This window comes from Coregonus clupeaformis, chromosome 4 (assembly GCF_020615455.1).
Source record: "Coregonus clupeaformis isolate EN_2021a chromosome 4, ASM2061545v1, whole genome shotgun sequence".
Lineage (NCBI taxonomy): Eukaryota > Metazoa > Chordata > Actinopteri > Salmoniformes > Salmonidae > Coregonus > Coregonus clupeaformis.
In genome coordinates, this window is record NC_059195.1 from 23972680 (window position 1) to 23985612 (window position 12933).

Below are 12933 nucleotides of genomic sequence, written 5' to 3' on the forward strand. Positions count from 1 at the left end.
AGTTGGAAGCACAGAATTGTCTAGAATGTCATTGTATGCTGTAGCGTTAAGATTTCCCTTAACTGGAACTAAGGGGCCTAGCCCGAACCATGAAAAACAGCCCCAGACCATTATTCCTACTCCACCTAACTTCACAGTTGGCACTATGCATTCGGGCAGGTAGCGTTCTCCTGGCATCCGCTAAACCCAGATTTGTCAGTCGGACTGCCATATGGTGAAGCGTGATTCATCACTCCAGAGAACGTGTTTCCACTGCTCCAGAGTCCAATGGTGGCGAGCTTTACACCACTCCAGCCGATGCTTGGCATTGCGCATGGTGATCTTAGGCTTGTGTGTGGCTGCTCGGCCATGGAAACCCATTTCATTAAGCTCCCGACTAACAGTTCTTGTGCTGACATTGCTTCCAGAGGCAGTTTGGAACTTGGTTGTGAGTGTTGCAACCGAGGACAGATGATGTTTACGCGCTACGTGCTTCAGCACTCGGCAATCCCGTTCTGTGAGCTTGTGTGGCCTACCACTTCGCGGCTGAGCCGTTGTTGCTCCTAGACGCTTCCACTTCACAATAACAGCACTTACAGTTGACCGGGGCAGCTCTAGCAGGGCAGAAATTTGACGAACTGACTTGTTGGAAAGGTGGGATCCTATGATGGTGCCACATTGAAAGTCTATGGAGATTGCATGGCTGTATGTTAAATTGTATACACCTGTCAGCAACAGCTGTGGCTGAAATAGCCGAATCGACTAATTTGAATGGATGTCCACATACTTTACATCATCTGATTGTGAGTCGTTTCCAGCAGTTGGATGAAAACAATAATATAAAAAGTAGTGAAATTCAAATGAATGATTCCGATAGTGAACAGGGTCAATTATATGGAATTTAGAATATATGAACATACAGTAAGTGCCAGACATATACAGAATACAGTGTTTTATAGGCATACTGTTAGCCACTGAGGGGAATGTAAGGTTGATCCTATACATAATTATTCCATAGATTTAAATCAGTGCCAGAACCAAACTTCATAATTGAAGTAACATTCAGTTGTACAGGACAGATATTGGCATAAATGACAATAGTTGATAATGGTAAAGCATGTACCTTTTCACAAGTTATTAACTACCGAAAAGTGACTGTACTGTATATCTGCGTAACTTTGCCCTTAACTTGAGCTTAGATTCAGCTAGAGAAACACAGATAATAGCCTCAGAGAGCCTAGAGTTCATAGTGGTATAGATTGTTGTGTATAAAAATAGCAAACAAGGGCGGTTCTTGGTTTGGCACACAGCATGTTACAAATAATACTTTTGGGCAAACACCCAGGCTTTATCTGAACTGATAATATCATAATTTGGATTGTCAAACCTCCTTTTTACATTTTTTATGTACAGTCATGTTGAAAGGACTGCCTAACATTTGAATGCTTTAAGATAAATGATAGAATATATACATTTGGCTTCCTCTGAAAAGCAGCAAAGAAGCTTCATACATGGATACTTGAAAAAGGGTGCCAAAAAGTGATTCTCACTAAGCTGATAAAAATATTAAGTGCCCATTTCAATGTGTTAATCGAAGGTAGCAACATTTTATTTTTTATTTATTTTTGTGCATATACAAGTGGCCCAGAGCTTCTGTTGTTAATCCCGTCAGTAGAATCATCCTATCCTCAGTCGAACGGGTTCTCTGATTTTAAGATGGAGGTCTCGATGTCGAGGCAGCCCCCCTTGCCGTTCAAGTGTTCTGTGTGGCTGTCGATGCTGTAGCAGCCCTGGACCTCGGTGATGGACGAAGCTGTGTACGAGGCAGACCGCATGGCATCTGAGTGGGCGAAGGTGCTTCCGAACTGGATACGGTACTGGTTCCAATGTCTCCTCAGAACCCCTTGCACCTACCAAGACACGATTTCGACCATAAGATTCAGCAAACAGAAAATAAATCAATACAATTAGTAATACATTACTAGTAATGAATGAACCCTAATTGCAAGACCATCCATGTATCCTAATACAGTATTTGCCTGGCCATCACCCAGGCATTCACAATTACCATATTAACCCTTGACCACTTCATGTGTTCCGTAAAGCAACCCCAATCCAAACACAAATAACTAATTAGGTAAGAAACCCTCTCAATTCAAGGAAATTCGTAAGTAAACAGCAAACCTGGTTTCAAAAAACAAATAATGCAACACCTCACAGCACAACGCCTCTCCCCCATGTGACCTACTTGTTGTGTGTATGTACTGACATTTATGTGTAACTGATAGATGCATACACACACACTTCATGTTAATGTTTTTAAATGTATGTAAATTGTAAAGTATTTTGTCTCTAATGTCTTTTTCGTTATATGTCAGACCCCAGTAAGACTAGCTATCGCCGTTGGCATTGGCTAATGGGGATCTTAATGAATCAAATAAATCAAATCAAATCGGCACTGCTCATACCACTCTGTGGACTGTCCCTTGACTGTCTCTGGATGCCTGCCAATGCTTTAATGATCTTCAATCTGAGAGAATCATCTCCAGAGGCCCACAAGCTCCCATGAAATGCTCTGGAAGGTCAACTTCCCCAGATGCATCCCCAGGTCAGGTCACATCCCGGGTAGGGTTTGCACAGAGGAAGTTGCCTAACCTCGGCTTGATCGCACAGGGAACAGAGGACAAGAATGTACAGGGGAGGAGAGGGTCGCAAAATTTCTTGAAATGGTCACAAAATTCCCTGTGAATAACTGCAAGGGAATCCTCCAACCTAGAATTCTTTATCTGGGATTTCAGAAAACCTGATAAATTAATGTGGGTCAGAATCTTACCTCTCCGTTGAAGAAGCAGAAGATGGTGGCCACCAGCAGCCCCTGAGAAAATAAAGCAAACAAGGGAGCCTAGTCAGTGCTTATCTGTGATAAACCCATCGCTTTAACGCCCTGGGAGAATGTCTCAAGCTCTCAAACACCCAAAACAGTCGAGCCGGGGGGCAGAATGCTGATTTTGCCAACTTTGATGCATTTTGGCAGCGGCCCTCTCGAGGAGCATGTAAAACGAGGGCGAGAGAGAGGGGTACAGAGAGAGAGAGCAGGGAAAGAGAGAGGCGTTGTAATGTATGATTTATTGAGCTGATTCAGCCTGGCATGAGAAGGCACCGACTGTACCTCATCATGAGTTGCAGAATTCAACCCTCCTCCTCCCCTCCCAGACAATGATTTATACTTTCTTCCACAGGCCATGAGATAAAGACGCATAAGTCAAAGGCTAATAGGGCGTCGACCTGGTCTTAATCCAATAACAAGAGAACACAATAAGAGACGGTGGCTTCAGACGACTGCGTTTGGCTACTTCAGTTATATTGTGGCAATGGGAATGTTACTGCTGCTTACTTCAGAAGGGGTATGGTTATTCCCCCCCCGACACCTTAGTATGCACTTACAGACAGTACATCACACAGATAGACAAGAACATCTGCCAAATTACTATGCAGATCATACACGAAAGTCATCCTAACCTTGGTTGGAAATATGGAAGATACATTACCGTAAGCCTAGAAATGTATCATGTTATATGTGAGCTAGGGTAACTAGCAGAGAATAGATAGTCTTACCTGATAATGCATTAAGATGTGCATGATGTAGTCGTAGATCTCAGAGGAGACCCGTCCCTCTGGTTTGTAGGGCAACAGGACGTACTGGATCCCCAGGAGAGGTACCAGAATCAGGGTGGCGCGCACCGCCTTCATGTAGAGGCTGGACTCAGCCTGGTGGGTCACCTTCAACTTGGTGATCAGGACACGCACAATGTTCAACAGGAAGAACAGGTTCACCTTGAAGGAGATAGAGAGAGAAAAAGGACAGATTTGTCAGAATATAGCCTTTGAGAGGACATGTTTATCCAAAGAACCCTCAATACATAAAGAATATAAGAAATACTGTTCACGACTGTTAACAGTGTGTTTACTTCTTGATGTCAGAAAATTGTGCATTATTTCTTATCCGTTTCTGAACCACGGATAAGTTTATTAGTGGAGAGCGGACTCACACAATATTCATTACAATTCTTGAATTGACTAAACAAGGAGAAAACAGGCAGAATTCCTAAAAATAAAGAAACATCAGCACATCTGATAAAAGATGCAGCTCTATACCAGATTGGACACTCAGAAAATAAATGCAAACTACAAGAGGATGCTTGATTGTCCGGTTTCCTTTGAAGACGGACCAGTGGTTTTATCAGGTCATTCCTAGAATGCCAAAGGCACGTTGTTCTGCCAAATGACTAGTGGGCGGGTCACAAATCTATCAACCTACAGGATAGTTCTGTGAAATTATTTATCTAGATATTTGTTTCCTGGGCTAGTTTAACAAAAACAAAGTGTGGTCTCTTTTTGTCCATAGACTACGTTCAAGATAAGGAAACAAAAATGAAAACAACATCCTTGAACACTGCACCCCCTTTCCATTTAAGTTTGCACTCAAGAGAAGCAGGAATATAGCTTTAGTTTTCATGCACCTAAATGTATTACAGACTTACCAACAGAGCAGCGCAGATGGGCCCATGGATGATGTAGAGGAGGGAAGTGTTGGAGCTTATCCAACAACTGTAGGAGGGGAACAGACAAATTAGCATTCAGGGTCTGCCACCTTCTTTTATGGTTTAAATTTGATTTAACAGGAGCTGCTTACAGGAAATATATTCACAAAATTGGATTGAAAACTCTAGAAGTGTGCCAACAGGATTCTAATAGGCTATATATACAGGGTAGGGAATACTTGTAGCTGTAATAGAAACTCATTACAGCAATTTGCATTATGCTGTATGAATAGCTTGTAGTTTAAGAAATGATAAATTCACTGAAAACAATTGTGGTACAAATAAAGTATCAGAACGTAACTCACTTGTCATTGTAGTAGTAACTGCGAGCGATTGCATGTATAGATGCTGGAATTAGAGGAAAGCCTGAAAAACAACAACAGACATCCGTTGTCCGTGTCAAACAGTGTTACTTCCATGAAATAACGTCCAAACTTCACATCAAAATCTTAAGTGACCTACCCCAGCCGAGAAGATAGTACCACATCAAGTGCTGTTTCTCAGCAAACACTGCAACAACGATGAGGGTGTGCAGGTAAATCCCTTCACAAAGCATCCAGAAATAGTTGCAACCAAAAAGATAAAGATGGATAAACTGGGACACTTTACAGCTTGTCTGGAAAAAATGACATAGGGCAAAAATAAGGACTGTGTTTGATCCAGGGCATGCAGTTTTTCTGTGCTTACTCTTTGAATCTCTAAAGGCAGCAGCAAATTAGCAGTGTGTATACTGCCATTGCATTGGTGTGTGGCTGTAAAATATACATATTAAAATATACATATAAAATGATCAATCTACAAAGATATTATCCATCCATCCACCCACCCACCCCCACATCCACTTACTGGGTTTCTTTGTACCAGCTCCTGGTTATTCGCCACAGCGGTCAGCCAGATGATGGTAATGACCGAGTTCAATACAAAGGAAAAGAAGAGGTTTTTGTGGAGGGTGATTCGTTGGCAACTTAAACTCCTACACGAAAGGGGAAAAGGAGTAGACTTTGTCATTGTGGCGTTAAAAACAGAAACACATGGGAAAAAGTAATTTAGCATCAACTGTCTGTGTCTAAAAACAGATCCAGGAACAAAACCTTTGAGTATTAAATTAGTTATATTGTTTAGTTTGTTTATACTCACTTGAAATAGAAAAATATTCCCAGGGAAATTAATAGGGATGTCAGTGACAATCCGTGACCAATGAGGGCCAAGTAGAATAAATTCATGGCAGTCTGAAAGAGAGTAGACACAATAAGCCTCATATTGCCCTGGCATATTATGTGTTCTGAATTCCCTAAACCCAGCTACATGATGGCAATGCATTGATGAATCAATACAAAATGATCTTGTAAGTTAAAGTCACATTGCCCTTATAATCAAAGAGCAAAGAGTATGTTCAAGTGCTTAATGTCCATTCAATCAAAATGGCCATCTGGAAGTTTCTGCAAGAGGGCAAAGTGACATTCCTCACATGCAACAAGCAATTGCGTTTGAATTACTGGAACATCCATTTGAGATTTTTTTTCTCTAGACGGTGACGTACCATTCTGCCTTCATTAGTATGCTCGTTGCATCGTGTGTAGTTGGTCCATGTTCGGTTGCTCTCGGGATGCAGAAACCAGTGGCTGTTGTCACTGCATATTTTTGTCACCATTTCTGTAGAGCATCACATCAAAATATAGTAGATGAAACTATAAACACAGTCTTCAAAACTATAAACACAGTCTTCAAAATGCAGAGACCTGAAGTTCATCTTCAAACTAGCTCCCCTTTTCTGAAGTTCTTTCCTCGTAGTAATATAATTTGCAAGTGCTTTTAAAGCAACATACAGTTGAAGTCGGAAGTTTACATACACCTTAGCCAAATACATTTAAACTCAGTTTTTCACAATTCCTGACATTTAATCCTAGTAAAAATTCCCTGTCTTAGGTCAGTTAGGATCACCACTTTATTTTAAGAATGTGAAATGTCAGAATAATAGTAGAGAGAATGATTTATTTCAGCTTTTATTTATTTCATCACATTCCCAGTGGGTCAGAAGTTTACATACACTCAATTAGTATTTGGTAGCATTGCCTTTAAATTGTTTAACTTGGGTCAAACGTTTCGGGTAGCCTTCCACAAGCTTCCCACAATAAGTTGGGTGAATATTGGCCCATTCCACCTGACAGAGCTGGTGTAACCGAGTCAGGTTTGTAGGCCTCCTTGCTCGCACACGCCTTTTCAGTTCTGCCCACACATTTTCTATAGGATTGAGGTCAGGGCTTTGTGATGGCCATTCCAATACCTTGACTGTTGTCCTTAAGCCATTTTGCCACAACTTTGGAAGTATGCTTGGGGTCATTGTCCATTTGGAAGACCCATTTGCGACCAAGCTTTAACTTCCTGACTGATGTCTTGAGATGTTGCTTCAATATATCCACAAAATGTTCCTTCCTCATGATGCCATCTATTTTGTGAAGTGCACCAGTCCCTCCTGCAGCAAAGCACCCCCACAGCATAATGCTGCCACCCCCTTGCTTCACGGTTGGGATGGTGTTCTTCGGCTTGCAAGCCTTCCCCTTTTTCCTCCAAACATAACGATGGTCATTATGGCCAAACAGTTCTATTTTTGTTTCATCAGACCAGAGGACATTTCTCCAAAAAGTACGATCTTTGTCCCCATGTGCAGTTGCAAACCGTAGTCTGGCTTTTTTATGGCGGTTTTGGAGCAGTGGCTTCTTCCTTGCTGAGCGGCCTTTCAGGTTATGTCGATATAGGACTCGTTTTACTGTGGATATAGATACTTTTGTACCTGTTTCCTCCAGCATCTTCACAAGGTCCTTTGCTGTTGTTCTGGGATTGATTTGCACTTTTCGCACCAAAGTACATTCATCTCTAGGAGACAGAACGCGTCTCCTTCCTGAGCGGTATGACGGCTGCGTTGTGCCATGGTGTTTATACTTGCGTACTATTGTTTGTACAGATGAACGTGCTCCCAAGGATGAATCAGACTCGTGGAGGTCTACAATTTTATTTCTGAGGTCTTGGCTGATTTCTTTAGATTTTCCAATGATGTCACGCAAAGAGGCACTGAGTTTGAAGGTAGGCCTTGAAATACATCCACAGGTACACCTCCAATTGACTCAAATGATGTCAGGTAGCCTATCAGAAGCTTCTAAAGCCATGACATAATTTTCTGGAATTTTCCAAGCTGTTTAAAAAGGCACAGTCAACTTAGTGTATTCTGACCACTGAAATTGTGATACAGTGAATTATAAGTGAAATAATCTGTCTGTAAACAATTGTTGGAAAAATTACTTGTGTCATGCACAAAGTAGATGACCTAACCGAATTGCCAAAACTATAGTTTGTTAACAAAAAGTGGTTGAAAAACGAGTTTTAATGACTCCAACCTAAGTATATGTAAACTTCCGACTTCAACTGTAGCTTCTGAAGCCTCTGGGGCTTGAATACAAAGGAAAGTAGATTGGAAAAGGCATTTTATAAAAAAATTGACAGGACTTTCCCATTAAAAACGACCAAACCAGCTCAGATGGAGGAATGATTGCTGTGTCTGCCTCAAACCCAATGTTTCTCAATGCTGATCCTGGGGGACCCACTGTAGGTTGAATTTCACTACCACTGATATCACTCAATTAGACCAAGGGTCTCCTACTCCCATCCTGGAGAGGCAGCCTATAGGGAGGAGGTCAGAGACCTGGCAGTGTGGTGCCAGGACAACAACATCAGCAAGACAAAGGAGCTGATCGTGGATTACAGGAAATGGAGGGGCGAGCACGCACCCATCCACATCGATGGGGCTGTAGTGGAGCAGGTCGAGAGCTTCAAGTTCCTCGGTGTCCACATCACTAAGGAATTAACATGGTCCACACACACCCATACAGTTGTGAAGAGGGCACAACTGTGTGGGAGGCTGAAAAGATTTGGCATGGGTCCTCGGATCCTCAAAAAGTTCTAGAGCTGTACCATTGAGAGCATCTTGGCTGCATCACCCTTAGTACGGAAACTGCAAGGCGCTACAGAGGGTGGTGAGCACGGCCCAGTACTTCACTGGGGCCGAGCTCCCTGCCATCCAGGACCTCTGTACCAGGCGTCAGAGGAAGGCCCCAAAAAATGTCAAAGACTCCAGCCACCCAAGCCATTGACTGTTCGTTCTGGTACTGCACGGCAAGCGGTACCAGTGCACCAAGTCTGGAACCTGAACAGTTTCTACCCCCACTGCTAATCAGATGGCTATACAGACTACCTGCATTGACCCTTTTTTGCAGTAACTCTTGCACTGACTCTATGCACACACACTTTTTTTCTTCACAAACTCTCCCGCACTGACTATGTACACACACTGGACTCTACCCACAAAGTCACACATACTTACACTGACACCCCCTACACACACACACACACACACACACACACATACACACACATACGCCACATACACACTCACTTTCTAGTCATTTAGCAGATGCTCTTTTCCAGAGCGACTTACAGTTAGTGAGTGCATACCTTTTCATACTGGCCCCCCGTGGGAATCGAACCCACAACCCTGGCGTTGCAAACGCCATGCTCTACCAACTGAGCTACACGGATGGCCTCCACCTACGATGCTGCTATTGTGTATTATCTATCCTGTTGCCTAGTCACTTTACCCCTACCTATAGCTACCTCAATTACCTCATACCCCTGCAAATCAACTCGGTACTGGTACTCCCAGTATGTTATTTTTACTCTTTATTGTTATTCGTTATTCACTATGTCACTATTTCAATATATTTATTTTTAATCTTTAACCCTGCATTGTTGGAAAAGGACCCGTAAGTAAGCATTTCATTGTTGGTCTACACCTATTGTTTACAAAGCATGTGACAAATAAAATGTGATTTGATTTAACATGGTGTGCAGGCTTTTGTTCCAGCCCAGCACTAACACACCAGATAAAACTGGTTGTGGTCCAGACTTATGACCATAATTAGATGATAATTTGAAACAGATGTGCTAGTGCTGGGCTAGAACAAAATCCTGTGGTTTATTAGTACAGCATATCTACTTGGTACCAGTGAACTGGAACACCCTGAATCTGCAATTTTAGAAGTATTCTAAGATAGAACATGACACAGAAGGCACAGAATAAGTTGGAGGAAAAACAAAAAGAAATGGAGGAACTTATTCAAAAAAGATCAAGTGTTATATATTATAAAAATAAAGCGAACTGGATGGAATACGGGGAAAAATAGAACCAAAAAGAATTTACAGAAACTTGTTACAAATGATGGAATCATCCATGATTCACCAAATGACATTTTGAAAGAAGAAACAAAGTACTTTAAGCATATGTTTTCATTTCAGTCTCCTCCATTTCCACTAACTGAAGTTAACTGCAAGGATTTTCCCCCCTATTAATAGTGTAAAATTAACAGCTATACAGAAAGACACAGAGGAGGAACTACTAGATGCAATTAAAACCTTCAAGTCCAGGAAAACTCCAGGGCTGGATGGCACACCAGTTGAGATATATCAAATATTTTTTCGATGTACTCAAAGGTCCGTTATTATGATGTTTTAACCACTCCTATAAAAATTGTAGACTATCAGACACTCAGCAAGGTCTGATTTGACTATTACTGAAACAGGATCCAGATGGTAAATATAAAAATCCAGTCCACCTTAAACTGGAGACCCCTTACACATCAGTGTTGTGATGCCAAAATCCTAACAAAATGCATAGCGCATAGAATTAAAAAAGGTATTGTCGGGTATTATTCATCCTAATCAGACAGGTTTTTTACATAGACGATACATTGGCGATAAGTTAAGACAAGTACTGGAAACAATAGAACACAATGAAAAATCTGGGAAACTAGGCCTGGTATTCATAGCTGACTTTGAAAAGGCCTTTGATAAAGTACAACTGGAATTTATATTTGAATGCCTGGACTATTTTAATTTTGGAGAATCTCTTATACAATGGTTTAAAGTGATGTATAGTAACCCCAGGTGTAAAATAGTAGGCTGTCCATTATCGGCATATCTATTAATTATGGCCATTGAAATGTTAGCTATTAAATTCAGATCCAACAATAATAACAAGGGGCTAGAAATCCAGGGCTTTAAAAAAAAAGAGTCTCATTGTACGCTGACGATTCATGTTTTCTTTTAAATCCGCAATTTATATCCCTCCACAGCCTCAGAGGATCTAGATAATTTCTTTAACCTCTCTGGATAAAAACCTAATTATGTTAAGTGCACCATATTACGTATTGAATCTCAAAAAAATACAACTTTTACATTATCGTGTAGTTTACCAATAAAATGGTCCAACGGTGAAGTGGACATACTCGGCATTTATATCCCAAAATAAATAAATAAATAATCTCACGACAATATATTTTAATAGAAAGTTTGCCAAAATAGATACGATTTTAACTACCATGGAAAGGACAACACCTGTCTATTTGTGGAAAAATCACCCTGATAAATGATTTAGTCATATCCCAGTTTACCTATTTACTTATGGCCCTGCCTACACCTAATGACTTGTTTTTTTTATTATATGAGCAAAAAATATTCCACTTTATTTGGAACAGCAAGCCAGACTAAATTCAATGGGCCTATTTATATAATGAATATGAATTTGGAGGGCAGAAATGATTAAATATTAAAGCAATGGACCTCTCACTAAAGGCTTCAGTCATACAAAAACTATACTTAAATCCAAACTGGTTCTCTAGCAGAATAGTAAGAATGGCTCACCCCGTGTTCAAGAATGGCCTTTTCCCCTTCATTCAGATTACAACCTCTCACTTTCGGTTATTTGAAAATGAAATCATCTCCAAAATATCGCTATTTTTAAAACAAGCAATAGAAAGCTGGTTGCAATTTCAGTGTAATCCACCAGAAAAGACAGAACAAATATTATGGTTAAACTCAAATATACTAATTGATCATTTTAAAAAAACATTATGGAGGAGGCAAGTTGTGAGAGTGTGATTTGAAAGAGTCAGGCACAAGAGGGTAAATCACAGAATACAGAGTTCATTCCGTAGTACACAGTTACGCTGGATAGACTCAACAGTCCAGTGCGCAAAACAGGCGCACTGGAAAAATACAGGCACACAGGGAAAATATACCCCGGCAATACAAAGTACAGGTAGCTCCACCGAGCTACACTCATCTCACATGAAACAATCACCCAAAAGGACAAGGTGGCAGAGGGAACACTTAAACACATACTAATGAGGAGAATATGAACCAGGTGTGTGTAATTGACAAGACAAGACAAATGGAATGATGAGATATGGAGTGGCAGTGGCTAGAAGGCTGGTGACGACGAACGCTGAAGCCTGCCCGAACAAGGAGGGGAGGCAGCTTCGGAGGAAGTCGTGACACAAGTGGAAAGGGGAGAAGGTAAGGAACTTGTCTGTCAGCACTGCATTAAAGACCAAAATTGGCTTTGAATTTAGCTGCGAAGAGAGTCATTTGATCACTTGTTTTGGTACTGCCCATATGTAGCTTGTCGCAGGTTCAGGAATGGCTGAAAAAATTCAGCATTTACTTTGATCTAACTCTGCAAATAGCACTGCTGGGTGATTTGATAAGTCATAGTCAATCAATCAGTAATATAATAATACTCTTAGCAAAGGTGTTTATCTTTAATTTACAATCTGTAGAAAACTATGAGAATAGAAAGCTTCAGAACTTTTGTGAAACATCACAGCACAATGGAAAAATATATGGCAGCTAGAAAAACACTGGATGGTCTTCAAAGATAGATGGGAGGGGTTAAGGGTAGCTGAAGGCTGGGACTAAAAACAAACAAAAGATAACTACCGTAATTTTCGGACTATAAGCCGCGCCTTTTTTCCAATTTTTCGACCCTGCGGCTTATATAACGGTGCGGCTAATATATGGATTTTTACAGCTAACGGCCACTAGAAGACCTCCTAAATCTATGGATTTTACAGGTTACAGTCCACCAACTTTAACTCTATGGGCTCTATGACCGGTCCGCGCCCCCCACCTTTAAGCGGCGGGCTCCAGCAGGAAAAGCTGGAGGCCGGAAAAGAGTGAGACGGGTAGCGCGCAAAAGTAAAAGTGGAACCGAGAGTGGTACGAGAGACAGAACGAGAGACAGAACGAGAGCAAGACAGACAGACATTACGAGAGCGAGACAGTTTGTCTCTTTCCCGACAATCCCCTCTGTGCACGAACCCTTACATATGGTAATTAAACATTAAAACACCTGCGGCTTATAGTCCAGTGCGGCTTATATATGTACACATCATTCAATATCATTCAATTTAGCTGCTGCGGCTTATACTCCGGTGCGCCTTATAGTGCGGAAAATACGGTAATG

The 12933-nt window shown here is 41.2% G+C and overlaps 1 protein-coding gene across 1 annotated transcript in view; it reads right to left on the reverse strand.

Moving 5' to 3' along the window:
• Nucleotides 1-694: 694 nt before the first annotated feature.
• LOC121554903 (calcitonin gene-related peptide type 1 receptor) overlaps nt 695-12933 on the reverse strand; it is a 56373-nt gene continuing 44134 nt past the window's right edge. The window contains exons 5-13 of the mRNA XM_041868620.2: nt 6121-6233; nt 5718-5809; nt 5427-5553; nt 5043-5196; nt 4886-4946; nt 4521-4587; nt 3595-3813; nt 2813-2854; nt 695-1889 (exon numbers count right to left, since the gene is read on the reverse strand). Coding sequence (XP_041724554.1) covers nt 1668-1889; nt 2813-2854; nt 3595-3813; nt 4521-4587; nt 4886-4946; nt 5043-5196; nt 5427-5553; nt 5718-5809; nt 6121-6233 — 1097 coding nt within the window. The 3' untranslated portion in view covers nt 695-1667. The remainder of the gene's footprint in view (nt 1890-2812; nt 2855-3594; nt 3814-4520; nt 4588-4885; nt 4947-5042; nt 5197-5426; nt 5554-5717; nt 5810-6120; nt 6234-12933) is intronic.